Source organism: Geotrypetes seraphini, chromosome 2 (genome assembly GCF_902459505.1).
Source record: "Geotrypetes seraphini chromosome 2, aGeoSer1.1, whole genome shotgun sequence".
Classification (NCBI taxonomy): Eukaryota; Metazoa; Chordata; class Amphibia; order Gymnophiona; family Dermophiidae; genus Geotrypetes; species Geotrypetes seraphini.
In genome coordinates this window covers 264,110,762-264,136,832 of record NC_047085.1, presented here as the reverse complement: position 1 = coordinate 264,136,832, position 26,071 = coordinate 264,110,762, and the positions used below count along the sequence as shown (strand labels likewise).

Below are 26,071 nucleotides of genomic sequence, written 5' to 3'. Positions count from 1 at the left end.
TTTATTGTGGGTTGCCGCTGTCTTGACAACTTTCCAAGGATATCTTAAGCTAAATCGGTTTTGGATTTCTATTGTGGGAGCTGGTTGGGGAGGTTCTTAGAGTGGCTCCTTAATTGACCTCATTTGTGTTCACTGGTTGGTGGTGATTTATTTTTCATTATTTTTGATTTATTACACACAAGGAGGTACCCTATGATGGTGTGGGGGCAGGGGCTTGTTGGTTAAGAACATAAGAAGTTGCCTCCACTGGGTCAGACCGAGGTCCATCTCGCCCAGCGGTCCGCTCCCGCGGCAGCCCATCAGGTCCGTGACCTGTGAAGTGGTTTCTGACCACTTCTATAACCTACCTCAAGTTCTATCTGTACCCCTCTATCCCTTTATCCTCCAGGAACCTATCCAAACCCTCCTTGAACCCCTGTACAGAGTTCCGGCCTATCACATCCTCCGGAAGCGCGTTCCATGTGTCCACCACCCTCTGGGTAAAAAAGAACTTCCTAGCATTTGTTCTAAACCTGTCCCCTTTCAATTTCTCCGAGTGACCCCTAGTGCTTGTGGCTCCCCACAGTTTGAAGAATCTATCCTTATTCACTTTCTCTATGCCCTTAAGGATTTTGAAGGTTTTTATCATGTCCCCTCTAAGTCTCCTCTTCTCCAGGGAGAACAGCCCCAGCATTTTTAACCTGTCGGCGTATGAAAAATTTTCCATACCTTTTATCAGTTTAGTCGCCCTCCTCTGCACTCCCTCGAGTACCGCCATGTCCTTCTTGAGGTACGGTGACCAGTATTGAACACAGAACTCCAGGTGCGGTCGCACCATTGCGCGGTACAGCGGCATGATGACTTCCTTCGTCCGGGTTGTGATACTCTTTTTGATGATGCCCAGCATTCTGTTAGCTTTCTTTGAGGCTGTCGCACATTGCGCCTTTGGTTTCAGTGATGTGTCGACCATCACCCCCAGGTCCCTTTCCAGGTTACTCACCCCTAGCAGTGTTCCCCCCATTTTGTAGCTGAACATCGGGTTCTTTTTCCCTACATGCATTTCTCTACGTTAAAACTCATTTGCCACTTTTTTGCCCAGTCTTCCAGTCTCGTTAGGTTCCTTTGCAGGTCTTCACAGTCTTCCGTGTTTCTTACCCTGCTGCAGAGTTTGGTGTCATCAGCAAATTTGATAACCTCACATTTAGTCCCTGTCTCCAGATCATTAATAAATATGTTGAACAGTAGGGGTCCCAGCACCGACCCCTGCGGAACTCCGCTCGTGACCCATTGCCAATCTGAGTATTGGCCCTTTACTCCAACCCTTTGTTTCCTGCCCGCCAACCAGTGTTTGATCCATCGGTAGATATCCCCTTGCACCCCGTGGTTCCACAGCTTTTTAAGTAGCCGTTCGTGAGGTACCTTGTCGAAGGCTTTTTGGAAGTCAAGGTAAATGATGTCTATGGATTCCCTCTTATCCATCTGACTGTTTATTCCTATCTCGTTATGTGAAGCACTGGAGTATATCTCCCTTCGTTGCCCTGTCACACTGAGGGTACTCCATAATTAAATTATATTAAATTTTATATCATTCAAGTTCTTTAGCGTGTGTTCAAAGTTGTTTTGGTCATTGAGTTGCCACTCTTCGAACCTTGTGATCTGTGCTGCCTCTAGGTAGGTTTCTTTCTTAAGTTTCTCTGGCAAGTTTCTGGAGTGTTTGTATTTTGTTACTACAGGGCAGGCAGGGAAGGAGATGGCCTGGAGACAAGAGGGAGGTTAGATAAGGCAGAGGGGAAGAGTGGGAAAGGCTGGGGAGGGAGGAAAAGAGAGAGAGAGATGCTGGGACAAGGGAGCTGGAAGAGCAGAGGGAAAAGAGAGAGAAAAAATGAGAAGAGTGGGAAAGATGCTAAATACACAAATAGAGGAAAAAAGAGAGGGATGCTTGCCCTTGGATGAGGGGTGTAGGAGAAGAAATGGAACAGAGGGGGAAAAGCTGGACAGAAGGAGAGGCAGGGCCACAAGGGGAGGGTTGGGGACACAGTGGATGGAAGGGGCAGAGAGAGAGAGGACAGATACATGTAAGGGAGAGAGAGGACAGACACTAGAGTGAAGAGGATGATTAAAGCAGAAACGTAGAAAAAAGAATTTTTTGTTGCTTTATTGTAGTTATACTGATAAATGTTTATAAATAGAAAATGAAAATAAAGCAATCTTTTTATTAGACTAATTTTAATAGTTTTTTGGTTTTTTTTTTACTAACCAGGTCAAGAAAGGATACCGTGACTGTACTGACCTGAAGAATGAGGTTTTGGCCTCTGAAAGCTAATTCAGAAATGGATTAGTCCAATAAAATGGTATTTTCTTGTTTTTCCATTTTTGTTTTATTTCTAATTTGTTAATTTGTAAAGTGGTGATTGTTATTTGTCAGGTTTTTCAAATTTATATCTGCTATCTTTATATTTTGCACAGAATTAGGGGACATGTGTTACTGTTTCTGTGATGTCGCATTGTATGCAGAGTGTGGCTTCTTGACTGTTTAGTTTAACTTTTGTCTATATTCTATTTTTAGTTTGTGATTACTTATTCCATACTGGGCAAGGGTGTATCTGTTTTCTGTGTGTATGAAAAGACATGGTTTTCTGTTAGCAATGACTGTACAGGATCAATCTGTATTAATCTGGCTTTTTTAGTTTTACAATAAAATTGATTCAACTTTAAACTTAAAAAATAGTGTCATTGAAAGCAAAACAAATCAAATTTAAAAAAAAAAAATCTATTCAATAGGTCAAATCAAATCAAAATGTTTTTCCCTGAATCGGGCAGCTCTAGTGGGGAGGGCTGGAGCTTTAAACTATACATACACATTGTAGCTCTTAAGAGCAAATAATCTGATAGCAGTTTCAGAGAAACTCTACTGGATCCAACAGTGATACTTTACAGGAACTCTGTTCCCTGCAAAGCAAAACCAGCATCAGGGAAGAATCCTGAAATCAATAAGAGAATAGAATCCAGTGGGATAAAGCAGCATTATTTAACTACAGTGCGAGCCTCTAACAATGACTTGTCACCATAAAATTTGAAAAATCTCACAAAAAAATTGCAAGTATCTGTTACATTTTAAACATTACAGAATGACTTGATCTGAAGGCATGACTGGCTGAAGCAACACTTCATTTGATGATAAATATATGCATCACCAAGGTCGCTTCCTCTGGAATGATTCCAGGCCTCTAGTGAGCCTTTCACATATAAGGCCCACTTCCAGATGAAACCCATCTGCCAACATACTGAGGTGCCATTTTGAGGGCTCTCAGGAAGCTTCTAAGAGTGTGCCAGGATACTATGGCTCTGATAGGTAGAGAGCTGCTGCAGAAAGTCTCATTGGCCAAGAAGCAGCTGCACCAACCGCTGGATCGTATCACGCTGTTGATAGATGTAGATCTGAGTCTCCCAGAGCATGTTCACCAGAATGGCATCACTGATCTCATCCAGCATAACATCTGTGTCAAACTGTGGGCTCAGCCTGTTAGCATAGGAAGAGAAAGCAGTTACTTACCGTAACAGGTGTTATCCAGTGACAACAGGCAGATATTCTCACATATGGGTAAGGCCATCCATGGAGCCCAGTAAGGACAGTTTGACAAGTGAACTGTCACTTTAAGTTTCAAAAACTTCACAACTGCCCGCACCGTGCATGCGTGTCTTCTCACTCGCAGAATCATGAAATACATCAGTTCCAAAGCAAGCTAAGAAGCCAACCATGGGAGGTGAGTGGGATGTGAGAATATCTACCTGCTGTCCCCGGATAACACCTGTTACGGTAAGTAACTGTGCTTTATCCTAGGACAATCAGGCAGCATATTCTCACATTTAGGACTCCCTAGCTTACTGAAATGGGATGGAGAGAAATTGGCCAGATAAGAGAATAAAAATTATAATACTGCTTGGCCGAAGTAACCATCACATCCAGAAAGAATTCCAGAGAATAGAGAGAGATGAACGTGTGAACTGAGGACCAAGTAGCTGCTCTGCAGATTTCAGCAATGGAAGTGGAACGCAAGAAAGCAACTAAAGCTGCATAACTCTGATCCGAATTGCAGCCCATCCTGAGCATAGCAAAAAGAAATACAGGCTGCAATTCTTTTGGCTGAACTTATTGGTATGAAAAAATGTGAGCAGTTGAAGCAATGCTTTAAGACTGAGACTTTGGTAAGTCATAAGCTAAGACTCGTTTACCATATAAGGCATGAAGAGCTGTCTTGACAGAATGAGAAATAGGTTTTGGAAAGAAAACTGGTGGCACGATGAATGAAAATCCGAGACTACCGTATTTTCACGTAGCTAACGCGCACCCGTGTAAAATGCGCACACGGGTATAGCGCGCGGGAAACCGAAATATATGTAAAAAAATTTTTGTATACCACGCATGCTGCCCCGACTCTCCAGTCACTGCCTGACTCTCCTTTCGCCTGCCCCGACTCTCCTTTCGCCCGCCCCGACTCTCCTCTCCCCCTTGAAGTCCTGTCCCCACCCTGAAAGCCTGATGCCCTCCCCCGACGTCCGATTCACCCCCCCGCAGGACCGTTCGCACCCCCACCCCGAAGGACCGCTCGCACGCACCCGCACCCCCACACCGAAGGACCGCTCGCACGTACCTGCACCCCCACCCTGAAGGACCGCTCGCACCCCCACAGCCTCCCGACCCCCCCCATCATGTAGACGCTCCTACCGGTGCCATGCTGCTTCCTCTTGGCGGTCCCGGCTCTTCTGTGAGCCCTGCGCTGCTTCCTCTTCCGGCGGTCCCGCCCTTTCTCTGACATCAGAGAAAGGGCGGGACCGCCGGAAGAGGAAGTAGCGCAGGGCTCACAGAAGGGCCGGGACCGCCAAGAGGAAGCAGCAGGACACCGGTAGGAGCATCTACATGATGGGGGGGGGGGGGGTCGGGAGGCTGTGGGGGTGCGAGCGGTCCTTCAGGGTGGGGGTGCGGGTGCGGGAGGGAGTGCGTGCGAGCGGTCCTTCGGGGTGGGGGTGCGAGCGGTCCTGCGGGGGGGGGGGTGAATCGGACGTCGGGGGGGGGGGAACTATGTAAAAAAAAATTTGTACAACGCACTCACGCATATAACGCGCAAGGTTATGCACGGTTTGTAAAATCGTGTATAACGCGCGCGTTATATGCGTGAAAATACGGTACTTTGGGAAGAATGCGGAGAAACACCTTATCATGGTAAAAAAATGAAAAAGGTGTGTTTGGCACCAAGGTGTGAAACTCACAGAGGTAGTGGGAAAAAAAAAAAATTCTACTTCCTAAAGGCTAGATTCACTAAGTTCACCTTGTGTGGAGTGTGTGGCGCAGTGGTTGGATCTACAGCCTCAGCACCCTGGGGTTGTGGGTTCAAACCCCGCGCTGCTCCTTGTGACCCTGGGCAAGTCACTTAATCCTCCATATCCCCAGGTACGTTAGATAGATTGTGAGCCCACCGGGACAGAGAGGGAAAATGCTTGAGTACCTGATTGTAAAAACCGCTTAGATAACCTTGATAGGCGGTATATAAAAATCCTAATAAACTTGAAACTTGAAACTTACCTTTCTGGTCCGTGTCTGATTCGTGTCCGGGCTCCCAATTCACAATGCGTCTTCATGCTAATTAGGCCAATCGAAGGCACGCCCCCAACTGACCACGTGGATCGCAGAAAAGCGATCCTGACGCATGTGCAGACCATCTTTTTTGCTTCTAGATGGTCTGCGCATGCGCTTGCCTCTGTAGCAACTTTTCTTTTTAAATTGGACGCCCCAACTTCAGTGCGAGCCTTGTTTTAACCCGCGGATTTAAAGCAGGGCTGCACTGCTTTAAACTCGCGAGTTAAAACCCTCTACTGAGCAGCTGCTAACATTTTCTGGGCTAGATCTCATGCTTTCCAGGCTGGCCAGAGCTGGGGATGTTGTGCAGAGAGTGCTGACGACACCTGGATGTGTAGATTCTTGGGAACTGGGAGCCAAACGTGTCCCCCCCTTTCCCAGCTGCTATTTCCACTGCTGCTGTCTCCAGCCACGCTCGTCACCCGGCGATGTTACTCCCTACACACAGGAGCAGGCGGCATCCCACAGGTAGTGGTGTCCCTGTGCTTGGCAATTGCTTGGAGGAAGTAGATTTCATGGCTGCAGAGCAGAGAGGCAATGAGCAGAGCATTATGTGAAGTGATTTCAGGGCTGCAGGACTACAGAACAGTCAGCAGGGACTTGAGCGACTGGTCCTCACCAATCGCTTCTTTTGTGATCGGCCAGCCCAGTCAGAGTTCCTTACTTATTTTTATGAATCGCTGCCTTCCCTACTTTTTGGATGTCCTTCCCCTCATTTGCATGCATGAATTGGATCAGGAGGCAGGTTAGTGAATCGGGTTCGGGTCGCAAAGGGGTCGCTAACTGGTCGGGACTTGATCGGTAGGCTTAGTGAATCTAGCCCTAAGTTAAGAAGAGCATAGGTCATTGGTTGAAATGGAGGCTGTAGAAGACTGGAGAGAACCACAGTAAATTCCAAACCAGTAGAGGTTTGAGAAATGTTCTGATATCGACAAGTGCTTTCATAAACTGTCAACAAGAAAATGAATAGTCAGAACTTTAACAGTAAAATAAACATGGAAAACACTGAAAACCGTGAGGTGAAGTCTGACTGAAGTCCAGTATTGGTCACCATACCTCAAGAAGGACATGGTGATACTTGAAAGGGTCCAGAGAAGAGCGATGAAAATGATAAAAGGTATGGAAAACCTTTCATACGCAGATAGGTTGGAAAGACTAGGGCTCTTCTCCCTTGAGAAGCGGAGATTCAGAGGAGACATGATAGAGATTTTCAAGATCATGAAAGGCATAGAGAATGTAGAAAGGGACAGATTCTTTAGACTATGGGGAACCACAAGCACAAGGGGGCACTCAGAGAAGCTGAAAGGGGACAATTTTAGAACCAATGCTAGAACATAAGAACATAAGCATTGCCTCTGCTGGGTCAGACCAGGGGTCCATCGTGCCCGGCAGTCCGCTCCCGCGGCGGCCCCCCAGGTCCATGACCTGGAAGTGTTCCCTACCTAACCTAAAATATCCATATCCTATTTGCTCAATGTCCTGTAAGGTAATCCCCTTCGCTTCCAGGAAGTCATCCAGTCCCTTTTTGAACCCCAGAATTGTACTCTGTCTTATCACCTCTCCGGGAAGAGCGTTCCAGGTGTCCACCACCCTCTGAGTGAAGAAGAACTTCCTTGCATTCGTTATGAATCTGTCTCCTCTCAGTTTTTCTGAATGACCTCTTGTTTTAGTTGTCCCTGCTAGTCTAAAGAATCTGTCCCTGTTCACCTTCTCTATGCCTTTCATTATTTTATAAGTCTCTATCATGTCCCCTCTCAGTCTCCGCTTCTCCAGGGTAAAGAGCCCCAGCCTGTCTAACCGTTCGGCATATGAAAGGTTCTCCATACCCTTTATCATCCTCGTTGCCCTCCTCTGGACCCTCTCGAGTATTGCCATGTCCTTCCTGAGGTATGGCGACCAGTATTGGACGCAGTATTCCAGATGTTGGCGCACCATTGCTCGATACAGTGGCAGGATAATTTCCTTCGTTCTGGTAGTGATACCTTTTTTGATAATGCCCAACATTCTGTTCGCTTTTTTTGAGGCCGCTGCACATTGCGCCGCCGGCTTTATTGTGTTATCCACCAATACCCCCAGATCTTTTTCTTGTTTGCCTTCCCCGAGTGCCCTCCCTCCCATCGCGTAGCTGTACATGGAGTTCCCTTTCCCTATGTGCAAGACCTTACATTTCTCCACATTGAAGTTCATCTGCCATTTTTTTGCCCACTCACTCAGTTTGTTCAGGTCGCTCTGCAGTTCTTTGCATTCCTCAACAGTTCTGACCCTGCTGGAGAGTTTTGTGTCATCCGCGAACTTGATAACTTCGCACTTTGTCCCCATTTCTAGATCATTAATAAATATATTGAACAGCAGTGGTCCCAGCACTGACCCTTGCGGAACACCACTTGTGACCAGTGTTCCCGCTAAGCTGCGTTGACGTGCGCACGCGCACAAAATATTACCTCGCAGCGCACAAGTTTCTCGTCGCAGCGCACACAGTGTAGAGCACAGTTCTTCAACCGCCGGTCCGCAAACAAAATCTTGCCGGTCCACGAAGGATTCGGTCCCCGCCGCAACGAAAGGCCGGCGTCAGCTGACTTGCAACTTCCTGTTGCAGTCGCTGTGCCGGGACTCCTGCCTTCGCCGGGACTCCTGCCTTCGCCGGGACTCCTGCCTTCCACCGCGTTTGCCTCCTGCCTTGTCTCCGCACCTCCAGACCAGCAGCGGCAGCTGTGTATGCTTTTAACTTCGGCACAGAGCTGCCCCTAATCAATAGTTTAGCGCGGTTTCATAAGGCAGCCTCGGGGCCTTTGCTAGGCCGGCCCACATCGCATCATCGAAGCGGGCCGGCTATCAAAGGCCCCGAGGCTGCCTCATGAAACCGCGCTAAACTATTGATTAGGGGCAGCTCTGTGCCGAAGTTAAAAGCATACAGAGCTGCCGCTGCTGGTCTGAACTCTTGGGCCGCTGAAGGAGGGCAAAAAGCAGCTGTCCTGGAGGTTTCCCTTCCTCTCGCCTTTACAGGTTCCTTTTTTCCACCTTTTTTTTTTCCTTCAAACGGCAACGGGCCCCAGCATCGACATCAATCAAGTAAGTTCCACTGTCAATCAAGCGGTTCTGCTCGGCCAAAGCTTCCCCTGTGACATGAGCCACCCTCAGGGGAAAGAAAGTGACCCACAAAGGTGAGGGGAAGGGGGGCAGATGATGGAAGTTGGGGGGGGGGAGAGAGAGAGAGAGAGAGAAGGGGCAGATGATGGAATGGAGGAGATGAGAGAGAGAGAGAAGGGGACAGATGATGGAAGTGAGAAGAAGGGAGAGAGAGCAGAAGGCAGATGGATGTCAGTTGAGAAGGGAGAGCAGATGCTGAATGGAAGTGGGGAAAGAACACATACTGGATGGAAGGAGGAGATAAATAAAGGGGGAAGAAAATAGTAAGATAATGGAGGGGTGAGGGAAAGGGGTGACAAGCTGTGTGTAGACACAGTGAAAAGAGGGAAACGGGACTAAATAGTAAGAAAGAATTTAATTTAGATGGAGGCAGAAAATAGAGAAGGAAGACCAGAGAAGAAAAGGGAAGAGAGAGCAGAGAATGATCAGATCTGAGTGGAGGAAATGAGAAGAGAGATATGCTAAAAACCACAGGGGGGAGGGAAGGATAGAGATGCCAGACCATGAGGGGAACAGAAGGAAGATGATGGATGCTAGACCAAATTGGGGGGTGGGGGGGGGGGGCAGGAGGAGAGATGGCAGGGAAAGACAGACAGGGAATGGGAGGGGCAGATGCTGGACTGAAGAGACAGAGAAGGTTATCATGCTGCTGTACCGGGCCATGGTACGCCCTCACCTGGAGTACTGCGTCCAGCACTGGTACTTTAAGAAGGACACGGTACTACTCGAAAGGATCCAGAGAAGAGCAACTAAAATGGTTAAGGGGCTGGAGGAGTTGCCGTACAGCGAAAGATTAGAGAAACTGGGCCTCTTCTCCCTTGAGCAGAGGAGATTGAGAGGGGACATGATAGAAACATTCAAGGTACTGAAGGGAATAGACTTAGTAGCTAAGGCAGGGAGAACGAGAGGGCACTCTCTAAAGTTGAAAGGGGATAGATTCCATACAAACGTAAGGAAGTTCTGTGGTAGAAAGCAACATATTTATTTGGCTCATAACTTGCTGGCGCCCGATATTTTTAGCTCACAGTGAAAAAAGTTTGCTCACAACACCCGCCCGCTTAGAGGGAACACTGCTTGTGACCCCTATCCAGTCAGAGTAGTGCCCCTTTACTCCTACCCTCTGTTTCCTGTCCGCCAGCCAATTTTTGATCCATCTGTGCACGTCCCCTTCCACCCCGTGGCTCCACAGTTTCTTCAGTAAGCGTTCATGGGGCACCTTGTCGAAGGCTTTTTGGAAATCTAGATATATAATGTCTACTGGGTCACCTTGGTCCAATTGCAGTAGATTTGTCTGGCATGATCGGCCTTTACAGAAACCTTGCTGGCTCGATCTCATCAGATTATTTTTTTCTATATGCTCATTGATACCTTCCCTGATCAGTGATTCGGCCATCTTCCCCGGAACAGAGGTTAAGCTCACCGGTCTGTAGTTTCCCGGGTCGCCTCTCGATCCTTTTTTGAAGATCGGTGTAACATTCGCTATCTTCCAGTCCTCCGGGATTACCCCTGTTCTCAAGGACAGGTTGCAAATATGCTGCAGTAGCTCTGCTGTTTCATCTCTGAGCTCTTTCAGTATTCTCGGGTGGATCCCATCTGGGCCCAGAGCTTTGTCCGTTCTTAATCTATCTATCTGTCTGAGAATGTCTTTGAGGCTTACCTCCATGCATGATAATTTCCCCTCTTGATCTCCCCTGAATATTTTTTCCGGTTCTGGCACACTGGTTGTGTCCTCTATTGTAAAGACCGACGAGAAGAACTTGTTTAGCCTACCAGCCACTTCTTTTTCCTCTTTCACCACTCCCTTCCGGTCACCCTCATCCAGGAAGTTCTTTTTTACGCAGAGGGTGGTGGACACCTGGAATGCGCTTCCGGAGGTTGTGATTAGGACAGAGTACACTACGGGGGTTCAAAGAAGGATTGGATAAATTCCTGAACGATAGGGGGTTGAGGGATACAGATAGAGGTAGAGATAGGTTTTAGATAGAGTATGGATAGAAGGATAAAAGGGATCAAAGGGCTTAGAGAAGGATCACATTACAGGTCATGGGCCTGATGGGCCGCCGCAGGTGTGGACTGCTGGGCACGATGGACCTCTGGTCTGACCCAGCGGAGGCAACTTCTTATGTTCTTATGAAGTGATTTTAAGCCATGAGTTGGATAAACGGAAAAAGCATTCCAACACTGAAGATACGGAGGATGATAAAGCATCTTGATGATGAATACCATATTACGCTGAAAACCATATTTTACTGGAAACACTGCCATGTAGAAGGGATTCCTGGAGACATCCAAAAAGATTCTGAAAGAGCAGATCAGCGTCAGACGAGGTCATCCTGAACAGACGCATCAGATGAGACAACTGTAGAATGGGATGTAAAAGAGACTTTGACTCTGCATGAGAAGAGATGGCAAGATCTAGAAGGATATTGGATCTTTAACATAGTGTATGAGGAGTCTCAGATAGAGAGAAAATGTGACGCAAAACCAAGGAGGTGAGCATACACTCATGTTGCCAAAGAAATAAGCTTGTCGGCAAGAGTATTTGTTGCTTCTTGAACATAGACAAGGTTTAAAAATATGTTTCAAGCAATTGAGTAGTTTCAAACCCTATTGGCTTTCTAACAGAAAAAAAAGAAAAACTTATACTGTCATACTTGATTATATAGTAGAACACAAGTTGATTGCTCATGCATAGTAAGAGGAGTTGATTAAATATGCTGTGATGAAAAGACTTGAGAGTATTCTAACTCGCTTAAGTCTTGAAATATGTATATAAACGTCTGCTCATGTGTTAATACTGTCCAGGTGAGGTTCGCAAGAATACTTGGAGGCGTATATGGTCAAAATTGGCTGATCTGGAGGCATCTGAAGCAGCAGCTGTTTGGGAAGATTGGATGAAGTCATCCCCCACTGAAGAGAGTAACACAGCAATGAAAGTGGCTGTAAAAAAAGATCGAAAATTGGAAACCATGTAGACGTCAGAGACTACTGGGCAATTCAGAAATGAAGTCTCGTGAAAAGAATAATATGGACTGAAGATACCATGTGTTCCAAGAGTCCCATAAGTTGTCTAGCTCAGATAGACAGAAGATGAAAGACTTGACTGAAAAGTTGAAACAGATGGTCCTGTCATTACTAAAATAAGAAGGCCCTGAGTATAATTATGTTGCGCAGGGCTGTTATGAATTGTAGTGGTTGAGAGTATTAAAGCTGAGATGTTAAAAAGCTAACTGCAATCTTGAATGTCTGAGAGCATCCCTGAGGAGAGGCATCCTATAGTAGCCAATCATCAAGATAGGGAAAAAATGGCTTGGCATTAAAGCTGCTGCCCTCAGAACGCAGCTCTTGATGAAGCCTCCTGGAGGAGGTCTGGCTGAAGGGCAGAACTGAGCAAAAGAAAAAGGGCTGAAATTTAACATGGCCACCTCAATGCTAAAAAAGAGAGAGACTCCCAGCAACTAGGCTTCTCAGAGATCGCAACATAGCAGATGCTATAGATGAGCAGCAGAGATTGACCCTAATATGCAAATTCCAGTCTATGAATTTGATACTATAGAAGGTGCTGGTTAGAAACAGATAATTTCCTTATGAGTTGTTTTAGAGAAAAAGGAAGAAAGTGGAAAAAAACAAAATCCCTGTTCGCCAATATAAATTTTTGATAATGACGATGAAGCTGTTAAGGTACTAGGAGTTGTGTAGATTTGAACCCATGCCCTTTAGAAGATAGAAGCAGTGCCTTTAACCACTGAGCCATAGGTATTTCTTTGCCAGAATGTATGTGTATCCACAGACAGGAATCTGCCTGTACCAGGAGTCTAGTGTTCATGAGAAAACCGTAAAATGTAAGTGTGTCCCAAATGTTTTTGGTTTATTTTTTAAATATCAGTAAGCCTGGTATGTAAAAAGAAATTGAAGCGCTGTTCTAACATGTAGGAACTCAGCAAGTGAGTCAGGAAGAACTTTAAACTTAAAGCAGAACTGTGCTGAGCTCGTCATATATCCAGGAAAGAAAAGATCTACTGAAGAAGATCTGGTCCTGGGAAGCAATTCCTTTTAAAAACAGTTCTAAAGGAATGCTGGAAGAGTCAGGCATAGGTAAAGCCAAAGCAAAGCCTGAATTAAAGTTAAAAAGTCTAGTCTTTGAGTAAAAATAGGATGATCTCGGTATTGAGCTGATGAAGACCATGATGAGGATCTCTTATTCACTTAAACACATGCGAAATGATGCACTGGAGAAGACTGTCAATGCTTCAAAATAGTGGATTGATGTGTTGATAAGAACCAGAAGGTTGATATAAGATCAATGTCTGGTCGATGGGAAGCGCTCAGAAGATTCATAAATAGTAAGAACTCTGATGGATAGCTAACCCTGCTACTTATGAGGCCTCGTAGTTAAAATCGCAGTGGGCCGGTACCAAGGGAACATATGTGAGCCTGAGTATGATGTACCAAACTTCCTTCTGCAGGTTTGTTCTGAAACATGTACCGGTATCAGTAAGCGAATATTTGGTACCATCAGTGCAAAAGGTTGTCTCGATGCACATAGAAAACTGAAGAAACAGTGGTGTCGTTGAGTGGTCTGTATCAAATAACTGGTTGCTGTTGAAACCTACAGCACCTTGAAGCATGCACCAGTACTAATGGCTGAACAGGCGGTACCCCTTGGTGCAGCAGGTTGACTTGGAGTAGATAACTGTCAATAAGGATACATACCGAAGAAAAAAAGGAAATCTGTGAAGCTGGAGCGCAATGGCATTGATGTATGGTCTATATGAAGACTCAATGCTGGCAAGACCTTCGACACCTTGAAGTATGAACCAATACTAAAGGCTCCACAGCCGGTACCATCAGTGCAGTAGGTTGTCCCAGAATGGTTGACCTCGATACACACCATGAAGGAGAAACAAACTGTGAATCTGGGGAGCGGCGGCAACGATGTGTGTTCTGCATTGACTGACTTGATGCTGTAGAGACCTGAAGTATGCACCAGTATTATAGGCTCAACAGCCGGTACCATCAGTGCAGCAGGTTGTCTCGGAATGGGTGACCTAGATGAGGATGCACACCATGAAGGTGAGACAACCTGCAAAGCTAGGGAGTGGTGGCATCATTGTTTGGTCTGCATCAACTGATTTGATGCTGTAGAGACCTGTGATGCTTGTTGGGAAGCAAATGATCTCTTAGCCGAATTCCCAGATGCCGGAATGTCCCGCAATGCTGACGTCAAAACTGATGTCGATCGATGGATGCGAGGATTTGGCATCATCTATGTGCGTGCCGAAGAACCACTCCCGCAGTAAGGTAAATAAGTGTGAAAGGAGAAGAATCCCCCAAAAATCAAAATAGTGTTTCTGGCCTCCAACACTGCTATGACCTTGTTTGAAAAGTTGTTAACAGAAAAGACCGTGACCGTGACAACCCATCGCACGGACAGAAGAGAACTTTGATGGAATAGTTTGTTCAGAAAAAACTAGTCAAAAATAAAACCCAAAATTTCAGAAAAAAAGGAAAGTAAACTTCCTAACTGTAAAGTTTTAAAGTAAGGAAAACATTAAACAGAAATTAAAATGAAAAAAGGCATGAAGCGTGAAGGCAACAAAACTGAATGGAGTCCAATTAAAAACAAACTTCTTCGCATCTCAAGCCTCTACGGGTGGGAAGGCACTCGCTCACGCATGGTGTAGGCAGTCACAAAGTTTTTGAAACTGTCCGTACTGGGCTCCATGGATGACATCGCCCATATGTGAGAATATGCTGCCTGCTTGTCCTAGGATAAGTATATTTTAGCCAAGTAGAATCCTCCTGAGCCTCTGAGCTTCCAGTTCAGCTGAGGCTGGCCTAGACAGAGGTTGTGGCACCACAAGCTTTCATTTACAGTCTAGCCCACCTATTGTAGCGACAACACTCAGCTAGAAAACCCACAGGCCAGGCTGATTCCAAAACCTAGTGCATGTTTACAGTGAACGTAGTCAGGAGATGTCATTGTGGAACAGTGATGGGGGACTTCCTCCTCCTAGGCTCTGAATCCTACCTCTTGCTGCTGTGCTGCTTCTTCGCAGCTCTCTGGCAGCACTCCAGTTATTAGCCATTTCTGAACCTGTAACAGTGATGTCAAGTGGCAGGGGAGGGAAGGAGAGAAGAGAGAATGTGTACATACAGTGGCAGACTGTAAGCAGAAGGAACATGACAAGATGGCCCCTCCCCTGTGCCACACAATGGCAGGCTGTCTTTGCAATGGCAGTTGGCTCTCAGCTGCAATTACATTAGCCCTGCCCCAGCCCTCCATGTCAGAGCAGTGGCATAGCAGCAAGACAAGCAGGAGCTAAGAGAAGAGGCAGAGGAAGACCTCCAACATGCTCAGAAGGTTAAGGCTGCAATTAATTTAGACCTCCCTCTGGTTCCAATTGCAAAATCGTTTAGGTTGTATACAGATGAGTCATTTAAAAAATGGATTTTCTTGCTTTGAAAAAAGCCAGTAAGATAAGGGTGTGCCTTAATCCAATGGTTCTAAACATTTTCATTTAGAGCATGCATTTAAGCAATGATCTTAAATGCAATGATCAAATAACAGATACTGATCAAATAACAGATACCATTTGAAAAGCAAAAGACTTCAAATGCCATGTCTAAAGCTATTACAAAACTATCTCTCTCTTTGCTTTTGCTCCTAACGTTTAAAGTTGAGTTTCTCCTCCCCCCCATAAAAGGCTCATATCTGAGACCCATTAAGTTAAATTGAAAAGCTAATGTCCTAATCTTAATGCAAGTGTAATCTTTTGATATAGATTCAAATCAAAATAAATTGTACACATATATTTGATAAGTAACATGTACAGAATTCCTGTCACAAAAATAAAACAGTTCCAGTTTTATTTTTCATATCTTAGAACTGATGCATATGGGTTTGAAAGGCAAAGAGACTTTGATTATGCACCATATGAAGAATTCTATTCAAGATATCTAGTGGAAACTATACCATCAGTTTGGCTCATAGTGACAGTTACTTTGCATTGTCTACTGTCACTCCTATTTGAGTATGACCTAACAAGACAAGGGTGACAAGGCAAAGCTTATTTTATTTTTTTGCATGAACTCTGGAGGTCATGTGTCTGCTGCTTTCTGCTTTTACCTCTTGTTTTTTGGGTCCACAATAACTTGCTGCTTCAGCCTCAAAATATCACAAAGTCTGTATTGTTCAAAGTATTTTATATACAGACTGACTGAGAAAGGGAAGGCCTGCCATTCTGAAGAGGTGGGCCTGCCAGCCAGAGGGAGTGGGCATCCCTCCAGTCGGCTTTTCAGAAAAGGGTACACGGTGGGGTCCAGGTGAGTTTCGGTGGGGGTTGCTGGCAGGAGGGATTAGGCATCCCTCCTTTCAGGGATGTTAGGGGGGGTGGTGGCAGGAGGGAGTAGGCATCTCTCCTGCTGGGGATGTTAGCGGGGGGGGGGGGGGGGGGGGGTTTGAGGTGACAGGAGGAATGAGGGCTCCCTCCTGCTGGGATATTGCAGGGGGGATTTGGGGGTTCCCTGCCATGGCCACTCAGCTGATCGCGGCAGGGAAATTCTCCCCTCCCCATCAGCTGAGTGGCAGAGACTTCCCAAAGTTACAATTCTGTAACTGGCGCCCTAGAATGATTGACAGGCAATTCGACTTAGGCGCCGGTCATAGAATCACAGCTTTGGGGAGTCCCTGCCACGATCGGCTGCTGCGGTCTAGTGGCAAAGATAAGCAGCTGAAATGTAGGCCAGGGTTTTCCGTCTATCTGGACTGAATAGGCATGATTCTGTAACCGGCGCCTTTGAATGATTGACAGACGATAACTTGGGCGCCGGTTACAGAATACAGCCCTTAGTGGCTTATTAAAAGATTCAGGTTGGCCAAAAAGATTCAAGTTGCACACAACTGTAACTGTACTAAGTTGCCACTAAGTCATGCCATGCACACCAAGTGAGGCTCTGCTTGGGAAGTATCAAGGTGATACTCTACTCAAACTGAATATACTCAGTGGGACAGCAGAGCAACCTTTCTGAGCTTGGAGGAACCTGGATCCTTTGCAAAGCCTTTTAGTGATCTAGCATAAAATAATGCAGTCACACTTGAAAATGGGATCTAGGTCATGTTTCAATAAATCTTGAATTCACTCAGGAAACATTGCTTAACAGCAGTTTTGGAACCTAGATATGGGGCCCATGTGTGCTGGAAGGAGGGAAGTGTAACCACAGCTTGATAGTGCTGCCTGTTGACTGCATCCATGATAGCATTGAGTCATCCTCAGAAGATGCCGCTTCCTCTTTATCACAGGACATTACTGCATTGTTTCACCGCTGAAGGGGAAGTCAGAAGCAGATAGTTCATAAGATCTACCCATAAAAGGCCTTCATTTGGATTTCCTCAAGCAAGAGTCTATTCTGTGACTTTGTTAGTGTCCCCCAGGGTTCTTCCTATCCCATACTAGGTAAGCTACGGGAAGAACACCTAACTGCCCCCTCCGCTCCAAAGCAGAACAAAGACTCGGCATACCTGCAGGGAGATCCCTCCGAATGAGTACGGCGTACAAAAGATCCTACAGCCATTTTCTACCTCAGCTATGGAACCAACTACCCACACAGATCAGGTCGCTAGACTTACTAATGATCTTCCGCAGAGCAGTAAAGACCTTCCTCTTCCGCCAATTGGCCCATTAAAAACTACCTCCTCAATATACTTCTCCTAGTACTCTTTGCTATGACCAGTCTGGTCTCTAGAATAAGCTCTGTTATTGTCTACTGTAACCTACTTGTTGTCATGACTAGTCTGTTTTCAAACGATTGTGAATGTCTACTTGTAACCCATTCTGATCTTCTAGAAGAACGGGATAGAATTCTAAATAAATAAATAAACAGCAAAGCCAAACTATTGTGGTCCACACAAGACTCCTCACTGGGAAACCAAAGATGGAGAAGAGAGCCAGCCTGGATGGAGCACAGTGTGGAGTGGCTCTTGGAGGATGGCCAGATGTATTCCACACCTCTGAAGTACTTAACTATATTTATAAATTACAGTTACCTGAAAAATGGCACATCCAGCATTTCGCACCAGGCGCGTGCTATGTCTACAGGTCGGCCATCTGAATCAGTGCACTAGAGGAAAAACATTCAGGGTATTTATTCAGTTTAAAAAAATGGAATGGGCAAACATATTTTTGGAAAAAGATCTTTGACTTGCTGGCATACTTTATGCTAAGATATATTTTGAGTCCTTGCAATCCACCCACCCCAGCAAATTAAAGCATTAGATAAATCGATAAGATTGATGAAAATGCAGTGATCCATAGCTGGTCACTGGGAGAATGTCCACTGTTTCTGTCCCTGTGTTGTGTTTTTCACTGCCAAATAAAGCATTTTCAGCACTCCAGAATTCCTCCACTATTATCTGAGCCCCCAGCAAATCACTGCTACTACCCAATTCCCTCTATTACACAACTTGTAGTTTGCAAGGTCTAACATTAAGCCAGACAAACTGGATATTTTCTACCATATCTATACATACCCAAGACGCTTTTGTTAAGTAAGACAAATAAAGAAATAGTATAGTAATATAGGGCTTTTTTTCTTGTCTGATAATTAGGTTGATTAGCGAGAGGGGCCTTAAGCGCCTGGACCAATCAGGTCCTAGGATCCTGTGGGTTGGGCAGGGTAGGGGCAGGCCCACCTCATTTGGACAGAGGTAGACCTGCTGGGCGGACATGCGAGGAGCTGTCTGGTCCAACTTGCTGGTAAAGTCAAGGAGGGGTTCCGGGGTGGTGATGTTCGCTAGGGGGGAGGTCCGACAGGAGGGTTTGGGCACCCTCCTGCCTGTGATCTTAAGGGGGAGCCATTGGGGGGGTCGGCAGGAGGGGCTGGGTACCCTCCTGCCGCGATCATCAGGAGCGTCGGTGGGGGGTCGGCAGGAGGGGTTGGATACCCTCCTGCCGCGATCGTTGGGAGGGCCGTTGGGGGGTCGGCAGGAGTGGTTGGGCACTCTTCTGCCGCGATCACTGTGGGGAGGGGAGACTTTTGCGGCCGCAACTGCAGCCGCTATACTAATCACGGTAGGGAGATCCTTGCCATGATTAAGTACAGCGGCCGCGTTTACTTACCATGTAGGCCAGCATTTTGCTAGCCTACATTGTAAGCGTCTCCCGTTCTGCTAGGGAGACGAGTAGGGCCACCTAGGTTCGCTTAAGGCTACCGCCTAGCCTTAGGTGAGCTTAGGCGGCTTGCGGGCCTCTCTAGGTTCCCTGGAAGCGCCTTCAATATAGGTGCCCTGCCTGGGGAGCATTTTTTTTAGAAAAAGTGCCTCTCGATTAGCTGATTAGACAGCTGTAGGACGTCTACAGCTACCTACAATTGGGAGCACTTTGCAGTATCAGGGCCTTAGTCCAGCAATTTTCAACTTTTCTCGTTCCCTTCAGACTGGCACTGCCTCAGGATTTTTTTTTTTTCTTAACAGACTCCACTGGCTCTCTAAACAATATGCCTTGCTGGTATCGGTGGCAAGGCTTACAGCTGAGGCACCTCTAGAAAAATTTTGGGGAGAAGGGGGAAAGAGTCTCAACTTGTGACCCATCGAGTGCGACACCCCTGAGGTCAGAAGGACCCCCGAAAGAGTCTCCCCCAAGCTCAGTCCAGCACCAGATGGAGACAAGGAGCACTACACAAATTCCAACAGCCCTACACTGATCAAGGGAAAACTGGCATAGCTCACCCAACCTGCTGGAGACTGAGAACAGACTGGTTATATAGAGGGAAGCACAGCTATTAGTATTACAGCCAAAAGTTTGGTCTTAGTCTCTACCTTCTGGTCATGGTGAGCTATTACCCATTAGTGAACTGTACCAGTCTGGAGAGGCGCTAAAGAATTATGATTATCCATCTAAACTAAAAACATTGTGGCGTGCACATATTTTATAAAATAAGTGTCCCCACATATACAGTACACACACATTTATACTGTCCTCAAAACAGATGTAACTTGTTGACATATAAATTATTACAATAGATTTAACTTTCATCTTGAAAGAGATGAATCCGTTTCAGTCCAATAGTCCTCTGATGGAGGATGCAATAATTTGGGCTGCCAAGCAAGATTTGGCCACCTCTCCGATAATTTTCATCTTAAATATTTTTAGCGTGGATTTCTTTCCTTGAGGCAGAGCTAGAGCTTAAATGATCATTAGAGAAATGGAAAAGTCTTGCTTGGCAGCCAAATATTGTATGTTTCATCAAAGGACATTGGGACTGAAGTGAATCCATCTCTTCCAAGATGCAAGTTAAATCTATTATAATAGTTTATATATGTCAAAAACTTATGGGTGCTTGATTAGAATTTAAAAAAAGAAGAAAAGTAAAAATAGTATAAAAATAATATGAAAATTCATATGGAATGTGTAACAGCTAAACTGCATGGTTATTTTGATGTACATCAACGGGATTGGGCTTTGCTTTTTGAAAAACTTCAGGTTTGATGGTTGGTGGATTTTTGGGTGGGTTTGAGGATGGCAGGGGCTGTGGATAGTATATTTAGGGGCTGGGGACTGGAGCTTGGTGGGGTCTTTGGATGTTCATAGGGAGGAGGGGGGGCGAGTTGGAGGATTTCTGTGGGGTACTATGTGCAATGTTGTTTTCTTTACTTGCACAGTATGAGTAGTGTTGACCCATGTTGGGTATATGCACTGGGCCTTGTATAGCAGAATGAATTATGTGGGTTGTCTTTGTTTATTGTATGCTGGTTCTGCATATACTGCTTTGATGTTGGGTTTATTTTAATAAAAAATGTATTGATATAAAAATAATATGAAAATGGATTGATTGAGACTGATAAATGAAGAGAAACTATTTGACCTAAATAAAGATTTGAGTGTCCTCACTCTTCTGATGAGCCACATAAAATTTAATAACCTATTGAATATTTGGAGCGGATGACAGCTTCTCTTGATGTGATTTGAATATTATCTCTCATACTGTGGAGAAGTCTTTGATTAAACAGGACACAAAAGAGGTGCCCTTTTATAAAAATTACCCCTGCAAGTTTAAAGTTTCTTGTGTTTATTATTAAATCACGCAAAACAGGGTACACCCAGACATGTTCCCAGGAAAAATCGCAGAATTCTTAAAAGGATAAGAACATAAGCACTGCCGGGTCAGACCAGGGGGTCCATCGTGCCCGGCAGTCCGCTCCCGCAGCGGCCCCCCAGGTCCATGACCTGTAAGTGTTCCCTACCTAACCTAAAATGTCCATACCCTGCTCGGTCAACGTCCTTGTAAGGTAAACCTTTATCTGTACCCTGTTATCCCCTTCACTTCCAGGAAGTCATCCAGTCCCTTTTTGAACCCCAGAATTGTACTCTGTCTTATCACCTCTCCGGGAAGCGCGTTCCAGGTGTCAGGATGTCAAAAACCATAAAATCAGCTCCCACTGTTTCTTAGAATTTGAAATGAGAATACTATAATCTAAAATGCATTGAAGGGGTGGAGGAAGAGAGATCAAAACAACAACTTAAAAAATAGTTAAATAATTAAAAAAATATTGATGAACAAGTAAATACAAGCTTTCTTTCCAGCTGTTTGGTAGAAGTACTTCCATAGACCCTGGTTCTAATCCCTGCTGGGAACTGCTCCTGAAAGTATGACACTCACACAGTCCACCACCATCTTTCCCAGCTCTCGTGCTCCAAAAACTGTTTTTGCCAGCTCCCAAGGATTGGCGGGCCGAAAGACATCAACCGAGTTCACCTGGACCTGAGGGGGCTTCCCTGTCCCTAGGGAGACTACTACTCCCAGCTTCTTCATTTCATCTCCTCGACCCTGTCAGAAAACAGACAAAAATATCAGTTCAGATTTGAGAAATTAAGAGATCTGATTTTCTCCCGTATTAAATTATTTTATTTATCATTCTTTCACTTGGATACATGACAAGCCAGTTGAAACTTTTTTTCCCAAAGAGAAATAATGAAATGGATAGAGCATTGAAAAAAGATTTCTAGACCACAATGAAAATTTAAAAACTGTAGACAGAACAGATGAAAGAGACCTATTCTACAACATATGCTTCTCAAATGGGCTGAATATAAGGGGTGGGACCGGATATGAAATCACTTAAAAATCAGCTCCCAAAATACTCGCTCTGATGTTTGTGGAAATAGGAATGATTGGTCCCTCTAGTGGGCACCATGTCCTAGGGTCTGTGATTTCACACACAGGCCTAGATGCACTAAACAGGGTTAGTAAGACCGCATGGGTCCGCTGTGGTACAATTTTTGGCCAATTCCAAAAGAGTGACCGCATGCAAATGATTTGAGTGGAGGTTCTTCATAATCCCTGCATGATCCCGCTGATGAATTGCTGTGAGAGCGACTTTCACACATGCGTAGAACCAGCAAGGGAAGCCTGAACAGCTGAGAGGCAGGGGAAGCCACGAAGCAGCCTCCTGCCACTCAGCTGTTCAGGACAGGGAACCTTATTTTTTCTTTTTAATGGACACAGATGTTGTGTGTGTTACTCATTAAAAAAAAAAAAAATTCTGTCGGCTCCCCCCTACCGACCACAGTTGTTGTCGGGGATGCCCATTAAAAAAGAAAAGGTATAGTATGTTATAAACATATTAATTTCAGGGCTGAACTATGGGTAGGACAGGTAAGCAACTGGTATATAGATTATATATTTGCATTGTGGTCTGGAACAGTAGAAGAATTTTGGGATTTCTTTAAATGGTTGAATATCTGCAATTCTCATATACAATTCACGAAAAATTTTTCATACGAGTCCATTGCTTTTTTAGATGTTAATATCTCTCAAACACCAGTAGGTTTTGCAACCACAGTGTACAAGAAGGACACAGATAAATACTTTTTTGAGTAATGATAGCTGCCATCCAAGACATCTTTGAGAAAATTTACCATTCTCTCAGTATTTAAGATTTAGAAGAATATACAGTGATGATAATGAATTCAAGAGACATTCACACAGATTAACAAGTGAGTTATAGAAACAAGGGTACAACAAAAAGGTTTTACATAAAGCATACAACCTACTAAATACAATCAGAAAGACAATTTATTAGCAGAATCAAATGTAGTTCAAGACAGTTTAGACAACAGTATTCAAATTTTTGCTATTATTATTTATTTATATACCACTTATATCCTAAGTGGTTTTACATTCAGGTACTTTATCATATTTCCCTATCTGTCCCAGTGGGCTCAAACTCTATCTAGTGTACCTAGGGCAATGAGGGGATTAAGTGACTTGCCCAAGGTCACAAGGAGCAGCGTGGAATTTGAACCCACAACCTCAGGGTGCTAAGGCTGTAGATTATGGAATACTCGAATGCCAGCCTAGCTCTGAACAAGATCGTACAAAAAAACTGGAAGATTGTTCAAACACATCCACCTTTCCAGGACAAACCTTTAATAACAGTGTACAATAGAGGTTGTAATCTAAAATAAATTTTGAGTTCATTATATCTACCACAGATGCAAAAATCAGTTGGAATCACTGGACACTACAAATGTGGGTCCTGCAAATGTTGTAGCATTACCATGCAATCAAAAATATTTAGTAAACCTCTGGATGGTAAAGTTTATGAACTAAAACACTTTAGCAATTGCAACACTTCGTTTGCAGTATATGTAGTAGTTTGTCCATGTCAGAAGGTCTATGTAAGTAAGACGACACACAGTTTAAAAACCAGGATGAATGAGAACAGATCCAGTTTTAAACTGAAAAGAACTGAGGCACCTATGGTTCAGCATTGCCTCAATAAAAATCACACTTTTACAGATTTGCGCTGTTTAATCATTGATATACAACAGGGGAACAGCAAAGCAGAAGATAAGAGATAAGTCATTAACACAACACGAACAGAGTTGGATCAACAGACTGCAAACTTTGGAACCCTTAGGGATCAATAACTATATGGAGTGGAAGGTATTTTATACCTAGCCATTCAAGCATCACTGCAAATTGAATTTTAAAACTTGAGTGTAAAGATTTGTGTGCAATATTGGCATTTTAGAACTGAGTGTATGATCTGCGAAAACTGTAAGTTTATTTCGCTCTGTGACCATTTAGATGACGTCAAAATTGAAGACAATAGTTGTCTTCCAAGAGTATATATAGTCAGCTTGGTTTAAAGATGGAAGATCAATGACATCAATGCTTTTTCATTGGTTAGTAACGATGGTGTTTTATTTAAAAAGAGACACCATCTTGTTTCAATTAAGAAGCCAGGCTCAAAAAAGTAGCGCTCCGGCTGAAGAATATAGGTTTTACATCTGAAATTTGACGTAGGCAGTTTGGCAAAGTTTTTCCAGTTTAAAAATGTTTTTATAATAAGGCTTCTTTTTTTAGGTAACACTTTCACATTGAAAAAAAATCAACAGATGGCTGCTGTTAGTGTCATGCTACAGAAATGAGCACAGAGAAAGCAGCGCTGCCCCTGAGGAAACAGCGATATGAAACGGTTATGCTACCGTCGGGCTAAGCAAGTTAAGTGCTCTTTCTTTATTTACATGCGATGCACTCAGTCATCTTTGAAGGCATATACATACACTAAATAAATATTGAAAAATTTCAAACAGTACATTAAGGACCAATGATGAATGCACCGCCCCAGTAAGGACATGAAAATACTTAACTAGTGTCCCGGGTGCAAGAGGTCCATAGTATTTGTTCAAACGTAGAAACAGCGTGTGAGGCTGTATTATATGTGTTTACTCTCAGAAGCTGGATTTCAATATTAATGACCTTGTTTGCATGGCCTGATCGGTGAATGAGCGATTGTGCACAAAACCACACGGTGAGCCATTTTGTGCATCAGCTCGGCAAATCCGATCATCGCTAAACAGGTCAAAACCAGTTTAGCAGGTGGGGGGGGGGGGGTGTGTCACGTGATGCACTCAGCCTGAACGGACGTCTCTAGCCACCTCTCCCGACCCTGGAGCTGTATTATGTGCTTTATCCTGCCTAATCCAGTCCTAGAGACCTGAAATTGCTTTTGTCAGCTAGGTAGAGTTCCAGGCTATCTGCTCTTCCTGTTTTCTGCTGGGGTGGGACCCGTTATGCCGACTCGAATCTCGAAGGCTGCTAAAATTCTTCGAGGCCCATTGACTCCTGCCAAGATTACACTGCCTGCCGATGCCTTCGAGGAGCTGAAAAAGCACCTAACGGCTTTTTTGGATGATAAACTTACCCGGCTGCAATCTACGGTTGATGGTATAAAAGACACGGTGGAGAGGCAAGCCACCCGTCTGCAGCACGTGGAAGATCGGGTGTCGATGCAAGAAGATCGCACCGTGGCTTTGGAGGCGGGGGCCCAATCGCTTGAGGAGAAGTGCTGTCGGCTGGAGGACCGAGCGGAAGACCTGGAGAACCGGAGTCATTGGAACAACATTAGGCTTATAGGCCTGCCGAAGTCTCTCACCCATGCGGAGCTGCCCCGTTTGGTCTCTACATGGCTGCCTAAGGAGCTGGGTATGGACACCAGAAGCATCCCATTGCTGGTTGAGAGGGCGCATAGGCTGGGGATCTGCCGGAAGGGAGATCAAAGACCGCGCCCGGTGATTGCCCGCCTTCTTAACTTTGCCAATAAGCAACAGCTCATGGCCAGCTACAAATCAAAGAGCACTGTCTCCTACGAGGGACATAGAATACTTATGTTCCAGGACTATTCTCCGCGAGTATCAGAACAGCGACGAGCGATGGCCCCGTACTGCACTCAACTCCACCAGCGACAGCTCTGCCTTGCTCTGCAATACCCTGCTAAGCTTCGAGTGCACCATAACAACCGGGCACTCTATTTCTCCACCCCGGCAGAGATATACACATTCCTCGAGGGATTGCTGGGCTGAATGCCTTACGCCTGCTGCGCTTGGGAACTCCGCAGACCGTCACCCCCACACTGGACCCAAGAGCGGCTGGACCTGCCACCTTCTTGTGACTGCTGAGTACTTTGCCCGGTGAGACTTGGACTAGAGACCCTTCTATTTCATCGTTCTTTCTTTACTCTCCCTTCCCCAGCATACTGCCATACTGCATAGGGTACCTGCAGTGCCTGCTTGGCCTTTGTTCTTTGCAATCAATTCCCTCCTCTCTATTTCTTCCTTTCTGAAGCCCTGAAGTAGCCCCCTGAATGAGGGAAACCTGCGTGCAAACACCTGGGGGGGGGGGGGCTTGTGCCATTCAGCTGCAAGTGCCGCGTAGGTAGCCTACTGCCTGCTGCATTTCTGGACCCGAGCCTGATCGGGAGAACTTCCAGTGAGCGGGAATCCTGACTTGGAATGCATTCCGGTG

At 45.2% G+C, this 26,071-nt stretch overlaps 1 protein-coding gene across 7 annotated transcripts in view; it reads right to left on the bottom strand.

The window, feature by feature from the left end:
* Positions 1-1,650: 1,650 nt before the first annotated feature.
* PLA2G6 (phospholipase A2 group VI) overlaps positions 1,651-26,071 on the bottom strand; it is a 150,669-nt gene continuing 126,248 nt past the window's right edge. For all 7 annotated transcript variants that reach the window (XM_033929522.1, XM_033929521.1, XM_033929520.1 and 4 more), the window contains 3 exons: positions 21,419-21,586; positions 17,808-17,881; positions 1,651-3,499 (listed from right to left, as the gene is read on the bottom strand). In XM_033929522.1, the coding sequence (XP_033785413.1) occupies positions 3,355-3,499; positions 17,808-17,881; positions 21,419-21,586 (387 nt within the window). In that variant the 3' untranslated portion in view covers positions 1,651-3,354. The remainder of the gene's footprint in view (positions 3,500-17,807; positions 17,882-21,418; positions 21,587-26,071) is intronic.